General features: G+C 44.8%; 1 protein-coding gene across 1 annotated transcript in view; it reads right to left on the bottom strand.

Moving 5' to 3' along the window:
* Positions 1 to 17,455, bottom strand: part of LOC130165502 (slit homolog 1 protein-like) — a 63,263-nt gene extending 45,808 nt beyond the window's left edge. The window contains exons 1-4 of the mRNA XM_056370830.1: positions 16,599 to 17,455; positions 3,617 to 3,688; positions 1,912 to 1,983; positions 1,729 to 1,800 (exon numbers count right to left, since the gene is read on the bottom strand). Coding sequence (XP_056226805.1) covers positions 1,729 to 1,800; positions 1,912 to 1,983; positions 3,617 to 3,688; positions 16,599 to 16,864 — 482 coding nt within the window. The 5' untranslated portion in view covers positions 16,865 to 17,455. The remainder of the gene's footprint in view (positions 1 to 1,728; positions 1,801 to 1,911; positions 1,984 to 3,616; positions 3,689 to 16,598) is intronic.
* Between the last annotated feature and the right edge of the window lie 315 nt (positions 17,456 to 17,770).

Here is a 17,770-nt window from a genome sequence, read left to right as displayed (position 1 = left end):
TGTGTGTGTGTGTGAGACACATTTAGCCGCATAGTAACCAACTGTGTCCAAGTTTTCAGTTATTAAACAAGAAAAAAAAAGGCTCTTTGTGTGTGTGTGTGTGTGTGTGTGTGTGTGTGTGTTGAGTTGTCAAATTAAAGCTCGACTGTGCCCACTGCTCCTGTGGGACTGTGAGAGTGATTTGCGGTGCCTCTGTTGTCCGAGGGGAGACTGTTTGCAGAGTTTTTCTAGGTGAGAAAAATGGGTCAATTTTTGATGATAAAAAGCAGCGAGCACACGGCCCGAAGCTGCAGGAAATAACTCAGTCACTCCAGCGTGTACGTGACGGTTTATTACTGAAAACAGAACCAATTTCAGAGTTTCTTATTATGAGCTAATGTGCAGTTCAAATGTATAATGATATAATGCCATAAACAGTGGGTGTACTGCGTGGTGCAGGAGGTTGCAGAATAAATCAAATGAAACTTTATCCAACATCGTGGACGATCTGATTTTTGCATGTGATCTACTATTCAGATTAAAAGTACATTAAGATATTTAGATATTGCGTTTTAAAAGCCGCTCATCAGCCCACTGGTCGACTGTTAAACAGCTAGCGCGCTAACCGCAGCTGATGGCGGCGGTCGTCGTTCTGCTCGGCGGCCTCCTGTGAGCTCGGCGTAGCAGCACATGAAGCAGTTCTCCACCTGAGCAGAACAAGAACCACCGTCACCAGCCGCAGCAAGACGGAGGAGTTACAGTCTGCGGGATGAGCTTACAGAACATACAGCACCTCATGAATAGTTAACAAATACTCACAAGTGTGAACGCAGCATTGTGGGACAAGAGTAGCGGCTTCTGCTCAGGACTTTCACAATAAAATCAGAGCGGAAAGAGGATACAGAGATGTGTGAGTTGGGTCTTTAGCTCTTGATTGCGTCCAGGCAACCAACATGCACAACTAGTCATGTGATCACGAGCGTTCAAAACTAAACCTGGAGAGATACTCGTGAATCAGATGGTGGATTCTACCCAGAAAGACTGTAATAGGATCTTGGGGGCAGATTGCCCAGCCCTGTGTAAAGTAAACCAACAGACAATCGATGAAAGGAACAATAAAGCCACAGAGAAAGTCCAGTCCAACGTCTTGTTACTCCTCCTCTCACTGCTGGTTTCTCCCTAACTACCAGTCCTCCCTAAGTAAAAATGCCTCTCTCCAACACACTCACACTAAACACAAACATGCGCACCACATCCCTTGCACACAAAGTGCCCCAGATAAACAGTGAGCTTCGTCGGAGAGGCAGAACAATCACAGGGTTTGATGGCTATAAAATATAACCTAAAATCCTATACCCCTAAATTGCAGGCTGCAATTTGCACAGAGAAAAGCAAGAAAAAAAATGTTTAAAAATAAAAAAAAGTTTATGAAATTGTTGGGAAAACTGTGAATGGAAAGATACAAGAGCTCAGCTGTGGATAGGTCGTGACACAGGGCAATATTTCTCTCATTTTCTCCTCTTTAAAATTATTATTGTTTATTCTCCTCATTGAATCAGAATCCGTAATCACCACAAACACTCTGTGATTTTATGTGTCGTCAACACGAACTGTGACCAGAACCTGGTGAGTGGTGCTCCTGCAGGATGTAGGGCAGAGGGAGCAGTAAAGGAAAGGCTGCAGGGTTCAGATGTCAGATGCAGGAGAGCGGCTGTGAGAGAGCGCAGAGGTTTCAGAGTTCGTACTCACAGTCGAGACAAAGCTTCGTTCTTCTGGAACAGCAGCTCCGGCAGTTGGCTGAGGCGGTTCTTGTTCAGACGACTGGATGGGACAGAAACATGCAGAGTAAATATTACACTGGAAATATAGTTATATACAATATATGTGTGTGTGTGTGTGTGTGTGTGTGTGTGTGTGTGTGTGTGTTCTCACAGTCTTTCCAGCTCCTTCAGCTCGTCAAACGCTCCCCTCTCAACGTTACTGATCTGATTCTCCATCAGGTGACTGCAATACAACATCAGTAATAAAAAAGTGACACTGTTACAGTTTAATTTTCCTCAAATAAATCTTAAAATGTTGTTTAATAAGCCACATAATAAACATGATTAAAGCATATTCTGTTTAGTGAAACATCAGGATGCATTAGCAACAAACATCAGTAGTATAGTACAGTATGTATCTACAGTCAGTGTATTACCTGCAGCAGACTTGAGTCAGTGTTTATAGAAGCAGCAGCAGCACAGACGCTGAGTGATCAGCTGCTGCAGCTCCGACCATAAAAACCAATATCAGCTTTATTTTTGAAAATGTTCCACCACTTTATCTTCATGTCAAACCGCCCTTGTCCTTTGGCACTACACATCCTCAACTGCTCCATACTCTTACACATAAACGCACCTGTATTATCAGCTGTTTGAGTCATAAATGGCTCTTTGATGAAGCAGTGAAAATACGGTTTGGGGGATAAAATAAATCATATATTAAAATCGTGTTTTTTTTCTGCTCATCGCTCAGCGTCTGTGTCGAGCTCCCGCTGCTTCTCCAAACCTGAATGTGCTGCAGGTAATACACCGGCTATGGAGCTCAAACAGCCCCACATCAGATAACACAAACCATCGTTTTAAACTGCTCATGGCCAAGAAAACAAAACACAAGCAGCTGCACTTTTTTGAACCGTTTTCTTGGACACATTATAAGAAGCTTGAATGAATTATGACGCAACGTGATTAAACTCAGGCTCTGCTCAAACCAAAACAAAAAGACAAATTGTAACATCTTTCACCCTCTCATTAAAACACAAAGCCTCCAGACACATTGGCTCTCCCACAGTCGCTGCTGGAACCGGTGTGTTTGATAAATACACTCCACAGACTTATACGCCATAAACCACCGGGGTAACACTTCCACATCAATCCCCCCCTGACAGCAGCGAGCCTCGGGCTCCCGGCGGGCTGCTAATCTGTTTTGAGCAGGCCTCCGGAGATGTCATTAGCTCCTGGCATGTCATCCTTTTAACACCTCATGTCCATCAGTGACACTCGGCGCAGACCGGGTCGTCGGGTTAACGCAGGAAACCGCGGCTTGTCCAGCCTCTCCCACAGGGCGCAGTGTTTCCAGGTCAAAAGGTCACAGATAAACCCCTCCCTGTTATAAATGTGACTGACACTGACACCGAACAAGCACCTCTGGGTGGTTCATGTGTCACTGCTGAGCTAAAGCGTCATTCGGTGCCCTCTGGCTCTCGATGATTCCCACATTCCTACGGGACCTGAAACTACCAGAGAAATGTCGGGAGAGAACAAACACAAGCTGCTGCCCTGTTAACAATGTGCCTGACAGCTGTGAGCGAAGCTTACAGCTCTTTGTTTTCCAGGTAAATATCAGTATATATTTGACTTGACGAATAAGAAAAAGAAAAGAAAAAACTGATTAATGACTGAATAAAAATCTATCTATCTATCTATCTATCTATCTTTTCATGCACCAAGTGCTTCACATGAAAAACACATAGAATGAGATTAAAAATGCATCAAATCAAGTAAGAAACTTTTTCTTCTTCTTGCCTGCGCTCTTCTGTTAAACGGCGCCTGGAATGAGAATCAGCTGTAAAGATATAGAAACTGTGGCTGAGACTTACAGGACTCTGAGGTGTTTGAGACCGGAGAAGTCCGTCTTGGTGACGACCGTCAGGTTGTTTCCGTTCAGATCGCTGAGAAAGACAAAAGGAGACAAAAGCGGGTCAGAGAAGAGGAAGTGAGGGAAGAAGTTAGTATCAATACATTCAAATATAATATAGAAAGAATATTGTTTGAAGCGTCCCGTCTGCTGCACCTTGTTTCTGCCGTCTTTACATTATGACCTGTTGGGTGTATTTCACTGTGTGTGTCATGTTAGTGGCCGACGATGAAGTGTTCAAGCCAAACCTTTGAGGATGTTCGCGTTCAGATAAAAGTGGGATTTTAGCAGCTGGAATTTATTCTGCAAAAGCAAACGTGACGATGAAGTGACAGATATTTATGATTTATTATTATTATTATATTTATTATTATTATCTCCACTCAAACTCACTTTCTTCTAGTTTGATGGTTCCTGGAAGGTTTTACACTGTAAGAGCATCTGTAGAGAACAGCACATAGTTTCTGCTCTTTGAAGTCATTTTCTGTCAGTGTGCAGTGAAGAAAGTTTCTCTCAGTGTTTCATGGTTCACTTTGAGGACGATCTGCGTTTTTCTTTTACTGTAAATCAGCAAACGTCAGCTCAGAGCTGCAGGAAAACCAAGTGAGCTGTTTCTGCCTTCAGACCTCAGACGTGCAGCATGAGATGACACAGCTGCTGTTTGTTCCTGCCTCTAAAGCTTTTTACTCTGTTGTCGCACTCAAGGTGGATGTTCCATGCATTCTGTATACACACTTCAGGTATAAACTGACGGTGTGTGTGTGTGTGTGTGTGTGTGTGTTATGTGATAGGCGCTCTTTTCAACGCTGTCGTGGAGGTTGCTTCTTGCGGGAGGGGTTTAACCCTATGACCTCATTGTCTACTTTGATTGACAGCTGCGAAGAAAGAGAGGGGATGATGTCACTCTTCCCACGAGGCTTTGTGGAGAGAGAGGTAAACTGAGCCCTGCGCACGCACCTGTGTGTGTGTGTGTGTGTGTGTGTGTGTGTGTGTGTGTGTGTGTGTGTGTGTGTGTGTGTGTCTGGAGTGTCATGTTCCTGTACTACTGTAATGGGTGGAGCAGCGTGTGACCTTGTCCTGTCCCGTGTAAAAGAAAGAGACAGAGAGAGAGAGAGAGAGAGAGAGGGAGAGAGAGAGAGCGGTTGTTGTGGTTTGGGTGTGCGAACTGGATCTACACCTCACTCATGGAAACGCAAAGAAAACACCTGGTAAAGTAGAAAAACAGAAGCACACATGCCCATAATAGAACATGAGCCTTCACTGCACAAAAAAACTCCAAGATGTTTTTCTCTCAGACTCGTCCAGAGTTAGTTCTTCACATGTTCCCGGTTTGTATTTTCTGCAGAAAGGGGCCGGTTCACATGTAAATGATCAGGGACCAAACCCGCAGTCTTCTCTCTGAGCAGAAATGCATTTGCAAGTTGAGCTGCAGAGAACTCAAGCCTTTAGCTGTCCGACTGGAGAAAATGAATCTTCCAAATTTATGCTCTTCCCTCTTTTTGTTTCCCCAGACAGTTTCCTTGCGTAGCTGCTGAGGAGCAACAGTAACACAAGAGGGAATTATGCACTAAAAAGACTTGAAGTGTGTCTCTGAATGTACCTGCAGGGATAAAAAAAAGTATATCCAGTAGATGGTAAATCGGGGCCCAGTCCTCCCTGCGGACACCAGAGCGTCCTCCTCGACAACTTCCTGTTTTCTCTAGTTCTGCTTACTTTCATTATCTATTCATTTCTAAAGTGTCGGACGACAATGGACAGAGCTACAGGTGAAGATCAGAGAGTGGAGTAGTATAACTGTGGGACTTCACAGATGCCCAAAAAGAAGTTCACCTTTCTTCTTCACAGTTAAATGGATGGATTTTAAATGGATGCACAACTGTCAAGGCTGGACTATATAATATAATATATATAATATAATATTGTCATTTTTGTCCCTTTACATCTGGAGAAAATGATTTGTAGGCCGGAGCATCTCTGCAGCAGCACAACGCTTCATTTATGGTCTGTTGTTGTGACACATTTTACCGCTCCTGCGATTTGGATATTGCACTTGGCCGTCATGTAGTTTCAATAATATTTCGATTCATTGTTCAGCCCTGGAATCTAGTAAATCGCAAAATGTTCAGTATGGTCGAATGTTGGCCAAAAAACCTGCTCCACAAACACTGAGAATAACGTGACACAAGCCGGTGAGGCAGACTGCTGCACCAGCGTCGAGCCAACTGACACTTGTGTGTGTGGAAAATGTTTGAAGGTGAAATAATCTCATCCAGCTGGAAGAAAATAAGATTTTTGGAGGTCTTACAGTCTAAAGATGGAGGAGGAGGTGGTGGTGGTGGTGGCTGCAAAAGGGAGGGGATTGGCTGGGAGGGAGGGAGGGAGCGAGCGAGGGAAGGATGGATTGGAGACGGGTCATGGCGGGGGGTCCAAAATCACTCCCTGGATGTGTGTGAAATTACCCTGACAGTTAGACTGCACGGGCAGGACAAGCGTCAGGAGGAAGAGAGACGTACAGCGGGCGACCACATTTTCACACGCTGCAAGAGAATGTATGGAAGCCGGAGAAGCCTGAGAATATGTCGCCCGCTAACGGCAAAACGCTCCAAACATTTGTCTTTGTTGTACGAGGAGCAGGAAAAAGACACTCGAGGGGAAGAGATGAACACAAGCACAGGCCTGATGAGGCGTGGTTAATTGAGTTTTGTGCAGCATGGCGGGGTCAGGGGTCAGCTGAGCGACAGACTCCCCTCGAGTGGCGACTCTGCCAAACAATAGCTCATTAAAGCAGAACGCGTCTCACACACACACACACACACACACACACACACACACACACACACACACTCATACAATCACAGCCTCAGTGGGCAGTGAGGCAGTTGATCCGCTCAGCTCTGCTCTCCACTGTTAGATCTGACATGGAGGGAGGCGAGGTGGAGGTGGGGGGGGGGGGGGGGGGGGGGGGGGGGGGTTCAGTAAGATGATTAGATACGTCGTGTGGATGGAGAGAAAGAAATACTTTTTAAGAAAAGAAATGTGTCACAAAAGACCACCTTTCTCTGTCGTCATCCCCATCACCTAAATATCTTTGTTGGTCGAATAAAAGACATTCGAAGACGTCACACTGTTTCTTTAATACAGAAAAAAAAAAAAAAACACTTACTTAAATAATCAGCAGATTAATCGATAATGAAAATAATCATTAGTTGTAGCCCTAAAAAATTTCAAACAACATCGTGGCCCGACCCGGAGAGAGGCGGACAGTGAGTGAGCATGTGAATAAATGTTATCCTGAACCTCCAGTGCAGCAGGGAGTCAAAACTTCTCCCCAGAAATCAGCCTTTTTTCTAGGCTTGTATATAATTATAGCATCAATGGTACTGAAGAGGAAGGATGTGATAAAAGCATTGGAAGTGGTCAGATATAAGGAAGATTTTTGGCACTCAACAGCTTCCATCCATATCTGCTTTTTAAAAAGCCTCTGAAAAACTCACAGCGCGGCAGGATACATCCGAGCAAGGAAGTGGCAAATCAATACCGGCTCATTTTTATTCTACTAATCAATTGAGCATCTGTTCAGGAGGTATGGATCAGTGAGGTATCAAGACCAAGCATTAACAAACTCCGCCTCCACACAAAAACCACACTCGCAGCCATTAGAGAGAGAGAGAGAGAGAGACGCAGCAATGATGTACAGTCTCAACCGGTTTAACCCCTGGACACCAGACGTCAACGCACTCACACAGAGGCACTGAAGTAAAGCACCTGAAACCAAGCTCAGTCAGCATCATTTAAAAACAGAGCTGCGGCACCAGCTTAGTCTGCTCCACCTACACACCGATACCTGCTGCAGCTCTAATACACCTGCAGTTGTAGCTGCAGTTTTCTTATTCTGTGTATGTATTTGATGTTTTATATATTAACACTCTTACTGTTACTGTATACTAGAGCATCCTGTGTCACACTAAAACCCCACTTGTATTTTATTGTAGTTAACACATACATGAGTCGTGAATTTTACATCACAACTACACAAACAGGCGTTATAAAGAAACAGAAAATGCAGCTTTAAAGGTCTCATATAGTCTAAAGGTGTGTGTCCATGTGTAGTGTGATTATAGATCAGCTCTAGCTTCTATATTAATACTGTGAAAGTATCAAAGCCTCAGTCCACAGAGAAATGCACACAGCCTGTATTCAGAAACTGAGCCTTAAAACCAGCCGTCAGGACTTCTGGAACTTTGTGATGTCACAACAAAGCAGTCACCAAGCCCCGCCCACCTGGACCCACCATCCAAACCTTGCAGGATTTGGTTTCTCTGAGTGTTTTTACCTGAAATCTGCTATATTTTTATTGGATCACTCAGAAAACAGTCAGCCAATCAGAAGAGAGGCTCAGAGCCTCCTCTGTTCTGATTGGCTCACCGACCTGTTGTTACTAGAGCTGCAGAGAGAAGCCTGAGAGAGGAGATGTAAAACTACACTGAGACAGTTTTTGGTTCTTAAAACCACAAATATATCTTCTTATGGATCAACACTTCAAATAAAACACAGAAGAAGAAGAAAATATGGAGCTTTAAGTGGAGATTCAGACTGATAACAAGGCGGGGCTGTGTTGGCGTTTAAGGCAATGAATTCGATACAGGAAGTCCATTTGGAGTAACAAAAAAAAAGGTGTTTAAAAAGCTTATCAGACACCAAAACGCCTTGTGTTGCGACAATGACATTGTGATGCGCTCACATTATCAGGATCCTGGTTTCAATATTTGTTGTAAACCTAAACTTAAAATGTCATTATTCTCACCAAGAGAAACCCAAGTCCAAACCTCAAGGACAGAACTATACCGATGCTTCAAACACGTCCCAACAACCCTTTTTACTACCTCATCAGAACATGTCTGTCTTCCATGCAACCCCAGGGTGGTTTCATTCTTTGCTTGGTCATATGAGAACAGAGCAATCAGTGCAAGATGTTACTGAGCCGGAGGTTTCTCGGGTCATTTCCAGTCAACCCCGGGGTGCTTCGTTTTGAGCCGAGGTCTGACCAATATCCCACCCAGATGCTTGGTACATGAGTGGCAGCAAATTTTCTGCAGCTCAGAACAAAGACATTTCCTGACACGGAAAGAAAACTAGAGGCAGCTTTTAATGATTAATTTCAATCTATCTAAAAACCAACGTTGTGAAATGTGACCAAGTCAACACGAGACTGCACTGCAGATGTAAAAGCAATCTTGGTTTTCGCTGCCCCCCCCCCTTAACACCTCAGTCGTATTAGCTGTGTCCCAATTCAGGGGCTGCATCCTTCAGAGGCTGCATCTGAAGACTGATTGCGAGTAGACTGTCCCATTTCGAAGGCTCCCTTCAAATGCGGCCAAGAAATGCAGCCTTATTTTCCTGGGGTGGATCCTTCACGGCCCGACGTATCCCAAGATTCATTGCATGCCTGTGATGAAAGCGAACAACGCTGACCGAGAGCCTGAGGATTACATTACTTTTAAATGTAAGTATTGGTACAGTACAGCTAAAGGTACGACTGTTAAAACCAAGAGTCTTAAAACCTCAAGTTTTTGTGAAAGGCGTTTCATGTTGTTAAGGTTGCTAGGCGACAGGCTACGCCGAAAATCCTCCATAGACCAGACCGTCTCATTTCGGTTCAGCCTTGACGGCTACGAACGACCACACCTTCGACGACCGCATCCAAAGCTACTATCAACCTCCCAGCATCATTCTCCTCCTTCATCCTCACCTCCCCTTTAGCTCCTCCTCCCCTGACGGCCTGAAACAACGCTCCCCTCCTGCTGTTCCTCCTCTCCTCCCTTCTCCTCTTCACTCTCCTCATCACATCTTTCTCCCCAGATGCAGCACAGTGGATGTGACTAATATTAGTGGCCACACACACACACACACACACACACACACACACATTCAGGACTAATGACACTTCATTAGCAGTGTCTCTCCCACTGAGGGGCTGCAGGGTAAAATGGTAAGATGATTATAAGAGATGGACAGAGAAAGAGAGAGAGACAGTGAAAGAAGCTGAGGTGGCAGCCGCTGGTAATGAAACGAGGTGTGTGTGTGTGTGTGTGTGTGTGTGTGAGAGAGAGAGAGAAAGAGTGATAGTGAAACTGAGGAAAAGAATTCAGCCACTTAACGACTGATTATTCTACTTATTAATAATAATTATTATTACCTACTGGTATCAAGATCCACTGAAAAGTTTCCACTGAAGATTCTCAGTACATGGAGGTGAGTGGAATTTAGTTTGTGTTGCTCACAGCAGTGAAAAACTACTTTTTTTTTTTTTTTTTAAACTTGACTACAGCCTGTCTTTCCAGAAACAGTATCCAGGTTACTCGGGATAATCCACAGACCACGCTGTGGATGGTTTCCAAGTTCCCCAATGAGAAATGTTCACAGTGGGGTCTGCGGATTATCCAGAGTAACCTGGACAGTTTCGGGAAAATAAGTTACTGCGGAGTTTTTCTAATGTTTGGGTATTAGAAAAAAAAAAACACACACACACAAGAGGTGCTCTGCGTTCGCGGTTATTGACAGAATTAAATGGAGATTTTGGAGCTCGGAGTTTCACTTCTGCACGTCAGCTCTTCAGAGAACGAAGCTCTGACGGTGCCAAATAATTAAGACAGAGTTCGGTTTGTTAGCTCTCACTGTGGCTGAACTTTATGTCCTGGTAAGTGACAAAACCAAGATGCTGTGTGTGTGTGTGTGTGTGTGTGTGTGTGTGTGTGTGGGTCCATGTGTCCATGTGGCACCTCAGTTTTCCCGCTTTCTGCCCACCGCATCAGGCGCTAACGCTAATCCTCCTCACGCTCAATTAGCTGTCTCACTGGCAGCTACACATAATGACACACACACACACACACACACACACACACACACTCTCTCACACACACACATTGATTAGTATTTTTCTCAGTGATTCATGCCCAATTTATATAATGATGCATTCAGAGACAGAAATAAACAGACACACGGTCCGAGTGTGTTATTTCAATCAGCAGTGTGTGAGCAGCTCTGAGTCTCAGTCAGTTGTTTATGTTTGAGCTGTGGGTATCCAGGAACTCTGCACAGATGCCACACCATACACTCACCCTCCCTCACACACACACACACACACACACACACACACACACACACACACACACACATACTCTCTCTCTCTCTTTCAGACACACAGAGATAAAACATCAGAGTCCGACACAGACCGCGACCTGCACTTTCTCACACCCTTTCCTTCGCGTACAAACACACGCTGACAGAGTTTGGGTTTGTCTGAAGATTTTCCTGCTCCTGATTGTGTCTGGGGTTCGTTTAGAGTTCAGACAGTTCGGTTCAGACACCTGCGGCAAAGTTTCTGTTCGACTCGATTAATCAAGCAACTTGTTTTTTAAAAGCCTGCTGTCTTTAACGTGTTATATTTGTTTACTGATGACTAAATGGACAGATGTTTATTTAATGTTGCATCGTTTACTGGGAGACACGCTCAACCTTTTCACATGAAACAAATAAATTAAACTTTACTTTTCTTTTCCTAGCAGGGAGCAGGAGTGTTGACTGTTTTAACCAGACGCAGCGTTAACGTGATGGTGTTGATCTTTAGAGACTCAGAGACGCTTCCACACGTTCAGAGACAAAACTGGAATCACCACCTCACCGTTGTATCCCTCCGACCAACACATCAAGGTCCAGGAGTTACAGCGTTGAATAATGACCAAAAACGTGTTTTTTGGAGAACATTATGATGGCAGAGTGAAGTTGACCTTTGACCTTTGACCACCAAAATGTAGCCAGTTAGTCCTTGAGTCAACATGAATGTTTGCAGCAGATGTAATGAAAATTCCCTCTGGGCGTTCCTGATTTATCGCGTTCACAACAACGTGAGGTCACCGTGACTTTGAACTTTGACCTTTGACCACTAAAATCTAATGAGTTCATCCTTGAGTCCGAATGAACTTTTGCACTTCCTCCATAAGATGCATTTAACCAGTTCCTATTGCCACCACTACTCTAGAGGCAGAGGCACGGTATAAAATCGTAGATTACTTGTTAAAACTAGAGACCGTTGTGACGGGACCGAAGCAGCCGCGACGCCCATCAACACGTCGACGTTTCTGCGACACACCTGTAAAGCTGCGTGACTGTATGTTGCACGGCTGTGACGCTATCAGACATCAAACATCTGCCAAAGCGCCTCTGCTACAGTCCGTATCACCGGGACAACATTTTGCCGTGACGACACACACACACACACACACACACACACACACACCACACACACCTGTCAAAGCTGATAAGTACAAAGTATAAATACTAACAGTAGGAGGAGTAATCTTTCGCTAGTTGTCATACCGTTTGTGTTGTTTCTCCCTGGTTCTCTTCAGTCTATATCACTGTTAATATATTCTGAGCCGCCCTCAGCATCTGTCAACACGACCCTCTTTAATGTTAAGCTCAGTGAACGTCTTCTTGGAATAAAAACAATGCTTACTATTTTTGGATACATGAAAATGTCAAGACAAAAATCCAAGTGATAATCTGTTTTTGAACTGTACGTTTTCCCAGTGCAACCACTGACGAGGTCGTGGTTCTGAGTTTTAGCTGATTTTGAGCGAGTGTTGTGACTTACAGCTCAATGTTTGGGATGTTTACAGTAAACCTCTGTGCGGAGCGTCACCTCGAAGCAGGAAATAATACAACTTTTCAATGAGTGGGAAAATAAAATCTGGATGAAAAACGGTTTAAACTGATCTGCTCTTTAGTTTAAGGCTGACAAAAACCATTAACCACAAGAACCGTCTTCTCTCTTTCTCTTCTTCCAGTGCGTACACTCACACGCTCATGGACTCGTCTCCGCAGATTTCCCCTCCCTCTCTTTCTCACACACTTTCCTCTTTTCTCTGCTCAAATAACCATGCTCATCAGGGCCCAAAGGGGCATCCATTTTTCAGCGTTGCCATGACAATCCAATGAGGAGGGGGTGTTTAGTTGGACTGGTGCAGTCACCTTGATAAATGACCCTCTTATTGCCAGCTGTCTCCCAGGGAATACTGTACACACACTCTATCTCTCTCACACACACACACACACCGCTAACCCTCTCTCCCCCAGTTGCTAGCCGTCCAGCTGACACACACACACACACACACACACACACACACACACTCGGATCACTTTACATGCTAATTGGGCGACAAGCCCTTTAACAAATAGCTGTTTAATGAGTCGCTCCTCTTCGGCGCAGAGCGGGGAGCGACTGTCTGAGTCTACAGGACGCTGGGCTGGTAGGAAACAATCCAGAGGTCAAAAGGTCACACTGGCTATATTTACCCGGGCAGAGTAGCAGGTCATTGGTCAATCTCTGGTGTAGGTCTTATTCTTTTTAAAGGGTCAGTTCACACAAATCACAAATTGATTTTTTTTTTTTCCCACTAGTGGAAGGTTTCCCTGCCGGCAGCTGGACTTTTATTGTCGAGGTTTTGAGGCATCCATTTCCAACACAACCCATGCGAACACAATTCAGTCTGTGGTGCCGACACCATTAAAAAAAAAACTAATTCTAGACACAATGTCCCGGTTACTGCAGATAACGCACAGACCTCATTTCTAACAGTTTGAATTGGATGTACCAATGAAAGTAACAGGAGCAGAAAAGATAAAGACACAAAGGTGTTTAGAGATTTACTACTTGCATCTCTCAGTACCAAAGGTTTTTATTTTGAAGGTATTTGAATCATCAAAACATTTGCATCTTAATTAGCATCAAATGAGAAGATGAATGTGAATCTCATGTCCACGTGTCCATTACCACTATGGGACATTTTCAGAAACACATGAGAGGGAAACTGTCGGACTAGCTTGACCACAAGAGGACATACGACTTCCAACGCTGTCATATTTATTTTAAAAAGTGTATGAATTTAAATGCAAAACAAATTACGTTGCTCTTTCACATCTCAAAAGTCTTTACTCCTTGAAATAAACCCATGCACCAGTGGCTGACCTTTGTGCTTTGGGCAATTCTTCCTTTTTGTTTAGGCAACCATGAAAGAATTTCCTATTCTTGATCGTTTTCTGTGTCTTCATAGAGAGTTTATGGAGTAAAACACTGTCTCAAACATGACCAAAGGTGGTCAATGCTTCAGTTTACTGATGATGGTGTCTTAAATTCCTAACATCGTTTGGCCAACAGACATGTGAGACAAGACGCCTCATAACTTGGGCAGATGTTCGTTTTCACCTGATCATATTGGGCTGACGTCATGTAGACGGATCCTAACGTGAACTAGAAGGAAACTCAGAGAGCGCAGACCTCAACCAGAGCCAGAGTCAAACATCTAACACCAGACCTCAGAGACAAATAAATAAAAATTGAGAGTAAGTGATCCAAATGTGTACGGTGTGAGTTCTTCCCCGGCCCTCCACACATCTTTTCACATCAGTTCGGTGCAAATTGGTTCAATACTTTCTGCGTAAACCTGCGGACAGATAAACAGGCGTGAATGAAAACACTTCCTCCCTGGACGAGTTAAATATCAAAGGTGAGGACTAGATTTTAACTTTTCAGTTGCACCTGTCACTTCCATTAAATGATACTGTCCCTATATCAACCAGCAACACTTCTGTCAGTTTCAGTTACTGCAGGAAAAACAAAACAGTTGCCCTCTCAGCGATGTGCTCTGCAGGCTCACAGCTTTTTTTCCAGGCCATTTCTCTTTGACCAGGAGCCCGAGCCCGACCGTCCCCGATCATAAAGCTATCAGCCTCAGAGGGGAAAACATCCTCCACGCTACAGTAAACCAGAGAGGAGGAAGGATAATGTGTCTCTGCCAGCACCCCTGACAATCATCAATTATTCACACACAGTCACTCTAGCACCTGAAATAAACACACACACGCTCACAATGTACAAAAACATACATGTTCGCCCTGCACTGAGAGCCACATACAGAACATACAGAACATACACTTAAGAGAGGGTCGGAAGATAAAGTGCCTCTTTGTTTATACACACACACACACACACACACACACACACACACACACACACACACACACACCGGTTTGTAGTAGTTTACACAAATCTCCAATTCAAGATTTAAAGGTACTCGGCCCTTATTTTTGTAAATAATTGGCGAATAGTTAAGACACCAGACTCGACGTCACAGCTAGATGTTCCCGTCGGCCACAGTGCAGCGTTGGACACACGGCGGTCCATGAGAATCGACCTGTGAGGGCCGGTTTCTAGAGTCACAGATTTGCACTGACACAAGCAGAAACTCTCCGCAGAACAGGCAGGGAAACCAATTAAGACAACAGCGGTGTCATCAGGAGACCAGGATGCAGCGCAGCAACATTACGTGAAGCATCTCGAGAGAAGAGGTAGAACCCGTCATCTGTTTCCCCCCGCACTGCTTCTCTGGCTGCTTTTACACGGAGGTAGGTTGGAAATAACAGCTGCTACGTGTGTGTTAGCGTTGGTGTTTGTTTGTGTGAGTCGGTGGGAATGATGTGTGTGTGTGTGTGTGTGTGTGTGTGTGTGTGTGTGTGTGTGTGTGTGACCCCCCCCCCGGACACGTCATGAAAATTAGATCAGCGGGGCAGCGAGGGAAGTGCATCTACGTTTCATCACAGGAACATGATCTGCAGCATCGGAGACCACAGGATATAAGATGTTAGTTGACGCCATCATGAAGACAGAGCAGCTTAATTTTGTCTGTCTCTTTGTTTGTAATTTAACAGTCTCAGTTAAACTTTATTAGGTACACCTGTAAAATCTCAGTAAAAACAAGATAATAATGCTCAGATTTGATTGACAGTGTCAGAAAAGTGTTCGTTTGACGATGAGTGTATCACTGAGGTTGTAGTTTTTGCAGCGGTGTGATGTATATGATTATAAACATGAAAGGGAAGAAGATCAGAAACACATTTCAGTATAATGTCGTCTTGTTATACCCTCAGTAATAATCATAGAGTTGAATGAACAGAATTGAGCCTTTATGAGCCTCATAAAGGCAGAATATGTGTCAGAGATTAGGTGTACCTAATAAAGTGACCAGGGACTGTAGCTGCACAGGTAAGAGGAACCACACACACACAGACACACACACTTAAAATGAGATGATATGACACTTTTCTGAATCTTGTGCAGTGTGACCGTGTGAACTCAAACAAGGTGAATTATGAAAATTATGGACATTTTGAAGAAAAATTAAAGAACGATTAAATGTGTAATTGCAACAGGGAACAACCACAGGAATGATGCCGCAGAGCAGCACTCTGAATCCTGGGAGTCAAGTGAAGAGTCAAAGCGTGTGTGTGTGTGTGTGTGTGTGTTGTGCATGTGTGTGTGTGGGGCATGAAGTTAAACAGACTACTGGTAAAGAGAGCTGGAATGAGCACGAGAGAAGAGACACTGCGGCAGAAGGGAAATGACACATAGCGTGCGCACACACACACACACACACACACACACACACACACACACACACACTGATACTATGAAATAACAGCACACGGGGTGAGTCACACTGATAATTAAATTCTCACTACAGACTAATTTGCAAATCTACAGACACACACAGAAACTCCCTACTTTGTCTCACACACACACACACACACACACACACACACACACACACCCATCTTGTACAGACAAATACAAACGTGTGCATGTTTGATTATACTTGTGAGGACCTTCACACTCTGACCTATAAACCAAGCTTAAACATGAAACCTGCTTTTAACCAGAAACCCAGATTTGAATTGCGCCTCGCTCCTTTAAGTGAGAATCAGCAACATGCCGTCACTTTGAAGGATTCCCCTCGTCTTACTATCCGTCTGTCATCATCAGGTCCTCAGAAGTACATAACATTTTTTTTAAATATGAACACACACGTGGTGAGTGCATGACTACTCACAGCCTCTCGGTGCCTCTGGGGATGTTCCTGGGTACGGAGTGGATCCCCAGGCCGTGACAGTCCACCGTGTTCCCCAGGCAGCTGCAGGCAGCAGGGCACGCCTCCGCACCTCCCCGACCTGCCAGCAGCAGCAGGACGCCCCACAGCAGCATCATCCGCAGCCCAGACAGAAGAGCCCGGCCCGGGGACCCGGCCGCCGCCGCCGCCGCCGCCTCCATCCCACAGCCTCCTGACCCGGCTCCATCCCCTCTTCTCCCAGCAGGCATCCTGCTTACCCTGCGGCGCTGCAGAGAAAAACCAGCACAGATCCCGTCCCCCTTCCTCTACCTTGGAGTGAGTGACCACCACCACCGGCGATACCTTCCTTTAAAAAACAAAAAAACTAACAAACAAAAAAACAAAAAAGAAAAAAGTGGACAAAAATGCCTCAAGTGCAAAGAGTGAAAAGCTTGAAGAGGCTGAGACAGACGGCGGCACAGCCAGGTGAAGTTCAGCTGAGACTGAACGGCTGCCACTTGATCCCAGAGTGGCCTTTCAGAGAGAGAACCAGAGGGGGGGAAGACAAGTATATCCTCCTCCTCCTCTTCTTCTTCTTCTTCTTGTCCCCAGCTTTAGAGCTTCCTCCAATTGCCTTCTCTTCTTCTACTCTCCTGTGTGTTCTCTGCTCTCTCTCTCTCTCTCTCGCAGCCGTACAGTGTGCTTGCCTCTCCCCTCCACTTTTCATTGAGTCATTGTGCACTGAACAGTGAGCCACTAGAAAAAAAAGAAAAAAGAAAGGGGGGGACTCCCTCACTCCCTCTATCTCACACACACACAGAGCAATCATCCATCAAAAGCTTTTACAAATAACAGCACTCAGACTCCTCCCATGCCACCCCCCCCCCCCACCCTGTCACACACACACACACACACACACACACACATATATATATACACAACTACACACACACACACCAGCACCCGGAGTGAACTCACATCTATTCAGTGACAGCAGTAGCGGAGCCGGCACCTACAGTGACGGCAGCCTTTTTCTCTCTCTCTCCTTGTTACTGTCTATCTCTCTCTCTCTCTCTCTCTCTCTCTCCTTGTTTCTGTCTATCTCTCTCTCTCTCTCTCTCTCTCTCTCCTTGTTTCTGTCTATCTCTCTCTCTCTCGTTACTGTCTATCTCTCT

This window comes from Seriola aureovittata, chromosome 3, assembly GCF_021018895.1.
Source record: "Seriola aureovittata isolate HTS-2021-v1 ecotype China chromosome 3, ASM2101889v1, whole genome shotgun sequence".
Lineage (NCBI taxonomy): Eukaryota > Metazoa > Chordata > Actinopteri > Carangiformes > Carangidae > Seriola > Seriola aureovittata.
Note: the sequence above shows the minus strand (reverse complement) of the source record. Positions and strands in the feature narration are given on the sequence as shown.